The 8,898-nt window shown below is 32.1% G+C and overlaps 1 protein-coding gene across 23 annotated transcripts; it reads right to left on the reverse strand.

Annotated features, from left to right (window-relative positions):
* Positions 1-1,916: 1,916 nt before the first annotated feature.
* LOC103496540 (uncharacterized) lies at positions 1,917-7,099 on the reverse strand. 23 transcript variants are annotated; one of them, XM_051082964.1, is made up of 5 exons: positions 5,787-7,082; positions 5,542-5,670; positions 2,665-2,834; positions 2,557-2,593; positions 1,917-2,294 (listed from the first exon to the last, which is right to left on the reverse strand). In XM_051082964.1, exons 1-5 carry the CDS (start codon positions 5,787-5,789, stop codon positions 2,079-2,081), a joined length of 555 nt encoding a protein of 184 aa, XP_050938921.1. In that variant the 5' UTR covers positions 5,790-7,082; the 3' UTR covers positions 1,917-2,078. The 23 variants fall into 23 exon arrangements, 2 of the variants coding, with proteins under 2 accessions (XP_050938921.1, XP_050938922.1); XR_007819763.1 differs by having other exon boundaries at positions 1,917-2,245; positions 2,665-5,435; positions 5,542-7,082; XM_051082965.1 differs by lacking the exon at positions 1,917-2,294 and having other exon boundaries at positions 2,358-2,593.
* Positions 7,100-8,898: the final 1,799 nt, after the last annotated feature.

The following is an 8,898-nucleotide window of genomic DNA, read 5'->3' on the forward strand; positions in this document are numbered from 1 at the left end:
GATATGTATTGACTATGCAATATCCTTGTCAACTAAACTCCTACGATGATATATATATTGATTAAAAGAACGTGATACTATTGAAGTCTTTTTTTTACAATATTGTAATGTAAATATTTGATCTTGTCAAATTGAGCATATATAGTAATTCATCTAGTTTAGATGTATATATATTCAAACCAAATAAATTTCTTCAACCTCGAATCGGTGAAAAACAACATAATATAATGTTGATGAGGTTTAGATTTTGGTAGAAATATATAAACCCAATTTAATTCTAATTTTAGATATATATCACCCACATAATCACCAAATTCTTCAAGGTTGGATGACTAATAATGGACCAAAAGATGAGATAATGGTGAAAATAGCAAAATTTTAGATAGCAACTCGAAAAATGACAAAGTGAAAAAAATAAGAAAAATAGTGAAAGAGCTGCACGTCCCATTTTTTATAATTATATTAAACTCGAATCTACCCTTGGTTATAGGACAATTCAGATTCCAAGTGGAGTGTATTTAAATGGCTCTAAGAAAGACAGTGTATTTTACAAATGGCCTTCAAATTTAGTAAATTCTAACTAAATATGCTATTTTGTTGGTGGACATAATTACAACAACATCCCCTTTACCTTTAATAATAACAAATATATCTACAAGATTCTTGGGTTTGTTATATTTTAAACAATTTATTAATAATATCGGTAATTATTATTACATAATACATAATATTAACTCTTAATAACAATTTGAAATTACTTCATTTTTAGAAAAAAAAAAGCTACTGTGTTTGTTGCAGCAGGTGTGATCATAAGAGGTCATAGTTGTAGGTCTTGTAGAGAACCCATACAATGTTAAGCACCCGTTTTAGCATTTCCCTTAGTTCTTAGTTATCATTTTTAAGTACTGGACTTTGTTATGAAATTGTTAATTCTTCATTCCGTTATTAATTGGATTTGCTTGGTTGTATGAAAAAAATTTGTGCTGATGTTCATTGAAATATAATGTATTTCATATATTTTACAGCCACATAAGGATATTGACCTTGTAATTATACTTATTCGTATTAAATTTAAGTATAGTTCTTTTCAAATTAGATACATTTAGGTTGTCATAATCGAAAATTCATGTCATATATTATCTTTTAGGATCAAAATACATTATGTATAGTTTATAACCATCACTACTAGAAAAATGGCTTACAATGACAGTTAAACTCTTGTCATATTTAAAATTCTTGACAGTTATATTCAGTCATAGTTCAAACAGTCATGGAAAATCTATTATGACAGTTTGAAAAAACTGTCATAATAAGTGTTTTTCATGACAAAAAATAAATGTCATATATCTCTTATTGTTGATAAATAATAAATGTGATCATTTATATTTTATAACAGAAAATAAATGTTACATATTCAGTATTATTGACAGATAATAAATGTCATTATTTATATTTTATGACAATGACTAACTGTCATCATTTCGCCTAGCATGACTTTAATTGACAATGACTAAATGTCACATATTCAGTATTATTGACAAGAAGGTTTTACCTTTTGTAATGCCAACACAAGGTACCAATTCCAGTGCTAGTTACAAGGAGAGATAAATCGAATCTACTTCACCTAATTATTAGTCCATAATTTATCTCAATTTATCCCCCACCCCTAAATATAACTTTTAAGTCATTTAAACTAATATCAAGAAATTTAACCACTTCTAACCACTGTATGAAACTGTTTTTCCATTCAACAACACAATTTCAAAGTGGCCTCAAATTCTATAAACTAAACCTTAGTTTCTTCACACATTCTAAGCAAAAACATATTGTTTGAAATGTAAACCACTGAATCAGTCATCAAGGCAATTCATTTATGTCTACAAGAAATCCCAACATCACGTAATTTTAAAAAGAAATAGGCAAAGATAAATGGAAGATATGAAGTTTTAATTCTTAACAAGCAGTTCGTGGAGAAGAATCCTAATTTCACAATTCTATTTTTACCAAAAAGAAAGAACAAGGACAACCTCCTATTTGATATAATGAAAGAAAAAAAAAGAGGAAGCTCCCAAAGAAGATTAAGAAAAAAAACGCAAAAAAAAAATAAAAAAAAAATCAACCCAATCCATGTATTTTGCTCCAAGAATTGCATTGATATACGAAAAATCACAAAAATTAAACAGCAAACACATTTCTTCCCGGAGTGAATACATACGTTTGTGAGTTCTAGGCCACAATTCAGCTCCTAACCAACAAGAACAAGTTTCCAACATAAACATCATACTAACATATAGCTGCAAAAGAATTGCATAACCCAACATCATAACGTATTTATAACAAACCAAAATACATAACAGTTTTTAGTAGTATAAAAATAAAATTCTATATATAAAAGAAACTTGGTAGTATAAAAATCAAATTCTATATATAAATGAAACATGACAGCAGACTTCACAAGAACTAGTTACTACACTTTTTGAAGCGCTGCTAAGTTATTCTAAACAAGATTCCTAAAATTTAACTTGAAACCTTAATTGAAATGAATCGATCTCTTACCAATGTCAACCTTAAACTTGAATCGTGCAGCTTGAATCTATATACAAAAGAGTCCCAATGATTAGAACCAAATTCAATACACTCAAGTAAACATGAACAGAGACTTACGACTCTCTATTTTTCATAGCTTTCCATTCCTCATTCAAGATCGAATTCTCGCACCGCTCCATGGGCTCATTCTTCCCGGCTGAGCACCTTTCCTTCCTTTTCTCTTGAGAGCAGTTTTTTCCTCTTCGGGATAGGCTTACGAAAGATATAATTCCCTTGATGATGATGAACTTCATAAACAGAAACTTATAGTGAAACAAACTGTTATTGGTTGCCAGATATGTAACGCCCCACAGTAGTAATTTTTTAGTTTAAGTATTCAAAGTTTAATTTTGAAAATTTGTAATTTTGGGTGTTGTTTGGTTAATTGGTTGAATTATTTGATTTGTTATTTGGAAGAAATTTGGTTAATTATACAAATGATTATATAATTAATTGATTTTGAAGTTGGATTAATGATATATTTTGTAAGGAGAAATATTTATTTTGGGAAAGATAAAAGTGAATTGATTGGAGAGAGGGAGAATATTTGATTTTAAAAGGGGGGATTTGTTGGGTTTTAGATGAGACGAGAGAAGATTTTTGATTGGTTTTAATTGGGGAAAGAAGGAAAAGAAAAAGGATAGTTAAAAATATAATAATAATAATAATAATATTAATATTTTTGTTTAAATGTGGTATGGGGAGTTGTGCCATCTTCTCCATTGGAAAAAAAAAAGAAGAAAGAAAAGAGAGAGGAAAAACCTTAACCCTAACTTCCAAGTTCGCCGCCGTCGTCACCTCCTCCACCTCCGTCCACCGCTCTCCTCTGTCGTCAGCTGCTGCTCTACCCGAACCCGCACGCAAGATTCGTGCAATGCAGCCACAACCCGAGTCGTTTCTCTGTCTTCGATTGTCTCCTGTTGCACCGTTTCACCTAGCAGCCATCGACAAGCCTCATAGGTCGTCGATTGTCGACCAAGTCGAACACCCGAGCGCCATAAGTCGATCCGTCAGCCGTCGCATCGCTTCCGTCAGCCGTCGCCTCTTTCCGTCAGCCGAGTGTCGTTGACCATCGGAAACCGTCGCGAGCCGTCTCTGTCAGTGCGAGTCGTTGCCGTTAGCAATCCGGGCACGTGAAGTCCGAGCCGCGCGCACGCTTGTGCGAAGCCACCGAGCCGTCCGTGTGAGCCGAGCTAGCGTCCGATCTGCACGCAACCCCAGTCAAGCTACCTCTACGCGTGTGAGCCGCCTACTCGAGCCGATTCTCTCAACCCTAACCGATCCGGTCTCTGTCTTCCAAGCCGTTTTTGAGCCACCTAGCTTATTCTTTGGTTTTTTCACCTATTTTGGTAAGTCTCGATTGGGTTTTGGATTAGTGTCCGACAAATATTGAATTTGGACTCTAGTTAATGAAATTTTGATTGTGGATTAAATTGATTAGATTTAACTTGAAACTAAGCTGGGAATTTGTACAACTAAGTGTAAATCGAATTCGGCCTCGATTTTTGGGTAAGTTAAACCAACTGGATTTTTGGATCCTTAATCATCTGCGAGTTAATTATTAAACTTAGTATTTTTCCCTTACTGTTTAGGATTATTCCTTGGAAGCTTGACCTTGCTGTTAAGATTACCTTCAGTTTTAACTAATCTCCAGGTAAGAGATTCTACTACTAGACCCTCAAAATGAATTTAAGCGACTGCAAGTACTTATGGTTATACATTAGTGATAGCTAAAATGTATAACTGGATGCTATTAATAATGACTGTCATTGTATGAGTGATTGATGATGATAGCTGTTAACATGTTTATTACTGGTAGTATAATGATGATGACGACTGTGTCATGTCTTTAATGACAATGTTTGATTAGAAATGTTATGATCGATACTTATGCCATGTTTATGATGATGTATGTTATGTATGCTATGGTTAGATTGTATTGTTAACTTTAGCTATTAGAGTCGTACCCGCATGGTTGTCCTTCGGGATCATTACCTTTTATGACTGTGTAGTCCAACGGGACCACCAGTCCAGTATGACATAGACATAGACATGATTATGAGTGATTCGACGGGGTCACTCACAGCTCGATTGTCTTAGTGTTTCCTTTGGGTACACTAAAGACCAGTTGTCCTAGGTGTTTCTTTGGGTTCACCGAAGACCAAATATGTTCCTACGGGATCACAGATTGCACGTATTCGGGAACGTACCAGTTTAGGGGTACCACTTTACAGGACTTTAACAGGAAGTTAACAGGCACCTAGCGGGACTAGTAGTGAGTCTCTTACTGAGTATATATATTTTTATACTCACTCTTTCTTGTTTAATTTTTTTCAAGCAGAGGTAGAAGTAAGGGCAGAGGGAAGCTGACGATTGTCAAGAAGTGACCGTGGCGAGCCATAGGGACCTCTTTTTGCTTTCGCTTTATGTCATTTGATCTGATGCATTTTCTATTATTTTTTTTCTTAAAACTAGATAGAGCCCGAGTTAGGATTTTATTTAATATTATCTTTACAAACACTTGTTTATGATTTTAAATGAGTATTTGAGGTTTTTTTTTATTTTATATTTTTAAATTTAAGAAATTTACTTATCTTTCAAATTAGTAATGACTTTGACTTAGTATAAGAAGTTGGATCGTTACATGAAACCTAGTAAGAGAGGTTTAATTTCTCATGAGAGAAGATAGCAACTTACAGCTTGCATTAACCCACTAATTTCAGAATCCTCAAGATTAGCACCCACTCTTTCCAAACCAAAATAAAGATTTTTCATTGTCAACAGAACATAAAACAAAATTAGAATTCCTGGCTCTACGTCCTACCATTAGTACGAATACCTACAAAGCTCTAGCACAAAAATTTGGAAAAAAAAAAACAACATAAAATTCAAGGCACATCTCGCAAACGAACACAAGAATTGAAAAATGTGATGAAAATTCATAAAAAGAAGTACCTGCTGATGAGTAATATAATCAGCCTTGATCGAATTAATTGACTGCAGAAGCTTTAGAAGGCACATAAGTTTGGCAACCTTGCGTACGACAGATTCCTTTGCTTCGACACCGAGATCCTCAACCATCATCTTGCATTAAACAGAAATTGGAAACACAAAAGAGACTTGAAAATTGAGGAGATAGTCAATGTAATTTCCTCTTCGAAAAGGCTTTCTGCAATAAAGAACCAGAATACAAGTCTTACCATATAGAAACATCAGACATTAATTTCCATCTTAAAAAGGCCAAGAGCTTCCTTAACATTTGATGTTTCATTCGTGCAATGAACTTGATTTTGAAAATCTCAAGCAGAAGCGCAAGAGTTCATTTCAATGAGAATCTGATGGTACCTAATGTAATATGAGGTATTTTTTTATTCCAGAAATTTCAAATTAGTCTATTGTCTGTTAAGCTTAATCAAAGTCAGCAAATTATCCACAAATAAAAAAAAGCCCATATTTTGATTAAACCTCCTAAACTTAATCAAATGCACTTACAAGTTAGAAGTAGAACAGTTATGGTCGTAATAAGCAATACTCACCATTTTGAAATTTTTCTAAGTTCAACCACATGTGAGATGAAAAGATTAGAACCACTAACATCTTGGTCGAGGGCATATGACTTGTATGTCATTAGTTCAGAACGGTAACTACCATGGTTGGCACTACATAATAACACATTGAAACACTTGACATTTCTTATGAGAATAATGAATAATGCAATTAAATTAGAATAATGTTCTACGGGCATTCATGAGGAGGAATTACATGCTAAGTTAAGAAACCTTAAGCCAACCTAGTTTATGGAATGGAAAAATGTTTGGTAAAATAAGAATATGAAGTAAAAAAGTAATTGCCATAACATACCAAACAAGTAGTGAAGGCTTCACTTAGAGTTAGCACAAAATATTTTTAATATATAGCTAGCAGAACTCAGTTCAATTTCACCATCATAATCAATGCAATAGAATCATTAAACATAATCAAAGTTTTCAAAGATCAAAAGCTTATATTGATTCCAAAAAAGATAATATTATTTCCAAATTTAATCAAGAATGCAAGTAGAAATTAGAACCAGAATGACCCTCTCATATTTGTGGAACCCATAGCTATACTAAGACCGATGAACTTACTATAAAATGAACATATAGAACCCTAATAAAACAGAAGAAAGTTTAGAACTTCCCAAAGCCATCAATCAATCTTCTACTCCTCTGTCTATCGATTTTCTTGAAAAAAGATCAGAAAAGGGATTTCAATTTCAAATCCCACTTAAGCCTCTCTCTTTCTAATTATAGCCCATATACGTTTGGGAAAAATAGAGCGAGAAGAAGGTGAAGCCTGAATAATGGCAGATTAGAGCAAGAAATTCAAAGAAATGGCGATTACAAGTGGAGAAGATAGAGAGAGATTGCGGCGTGAGGAGAGGTCGGAGAGAGAAATTTCGAGAAGTGGGGCGCTCTGCAAGGCTTTAACGAAGAAGACTCCAATTACCCCTCCATTTTTTCTCTTTCTTCCCTTTCATTTAATTTAAAATAAATACTTATAATAGAAAAACTTTCCTAATAGAAATATTTACGGACGTATAACAAAGTCTATAAAGTTAGTCATTTTTTAAATATTTCAGGTTTGCCCTTCATCTTTTTCTCCTCTCTGCGATTTTTTTATCGTCTTCATCTGTACTATTGTTTTTTAGCTGTGATTTCTTCCATCTTTCTATTTTTTTGTTTAACCAAATCTATTTCTTTCTATCGTTTTTCTCTCTTTTTAGATGCGTGTTTGTCTTTCTTCCTCTTTTTTTTTTTCATTCACTGCATGCACTTTCTTCTTTTCTTTTTTACGTTTAGATTAGGTAATCAAATCTGATGGTGTATAAGAATTTTGAAAAAATTGGTTAGACATTTAAATTAGGGTAACCAAAACTAAAAGATTGTGTATAAAAAATATTGAAAAAATCGTTTATACCAAATTTTGAAAAAAAAAAAAAAATCGGTAGCCAAATCTAAACGATCGTGTAACCCAATTAATTAAACGATAGAATTGAAAAAACAAATCTAAACGATCGTGTACCAAATCGCGTTACCAAATATATTACGCGCATTGTTGACTGGACATTTTTTGGTATTTTACACGGTGGACCTCTAATCTTTTTCAATTTTTGAAAATTGTTCTATACAGCGTAAATACTTTGCCGCTTTTTTTTTTATATTTTTGAAAAAGCGCCTAATTTTATTATTTATATTTAATGACATTTAAAAATTATCATAGATTTATGACACTTAAAAATTGTCATAAGTTCTTTAAACCCGAAAAATTTCACCTGTTTCCGTAAAAAATGCACTTTTTTAGCATTTATGACATTTTTTTTCAACCCTCCAACCTCAATTTTGCTATACCAAACTGTCATTGAAAGTCATATTTCTGGTACGTGTAATTGCTTTACGGAGGATTTGTCTTTTTTGTATTTGTGCGTTCAATTATTGTAAATTTAACATATTGGTTATTTCGAACGTGAAGATTATACGTTGGTACCTAAGCATTGTGTTGGAATTTAACGCTATTTAATACATCCTCATTATCTGGAATAAGTTGGGACATGCTCTTGATTAGTGTAGTTCATATAGTAAAAATACAATGTAGTTCCGAGAACGACTTGTCATGAGCATGGTTTAATTATATTAATTATGACGTTGCCCCTTATTATAGGATAATTTGTAGATTCAAAGTACAATATATTTTAATGACTTCAACATGAGACAGGATATCACAGATTTCACAAATACAGTGTATTTCACAAACAATCTTCAACTTTAGTAAATTCATATCCTAATTAAATCTAGAATTTTGTTGCTGCATGAGATTGCAACAACCTATCCCTATAATAACGACAAGATTCTCGTTTTGTTATATTTCAAACCATTTATTAACAATATTGGTAATTATAATTAAATAATACATAATATATATTTTTAATAACAATTTGAAATTATATTTTAAGTAAATACACAAGACCTATTTTAGATTAGATTTCGAAAATTCAGTGCAAATTTGGTTTGCAGAATGCGTTCATTAATATTATTTATTTATTTATTTATTTTAGAAGGTATATTTTGATGGTAGTTACATCTATTTAAAATAAAAATAAAAAATATATTAAAATGTCTATGCAAAATTATGATCGACCCCCTTTATCACAAAATAGTCTTAAAAACGAGTTTGAATTCTCTTTTAGGATGCATTTAATATCTCAGACCATTTATTTTTGTTTGTGTTTGGTTAGTAGGTAAAATTATGTTTTATAACTATGAAAAAGGAAAT

Source organism: Cucumis melo, chromosome 3, assembly GCF_025177605.1.
Source record: "Cucumis melo cultivar AY chromosome 3, USDA_Cmelo_AY_1.0, whole genome shotgun sequence".
In the NCBI taxonomy this organism is placed as follows: Eukaryota; Viridiplantae; Streptophyta; class Magnoliopsida; order Cucurbitales; family Cucurbitaceae; genus Cucumis; species Cucumis melo.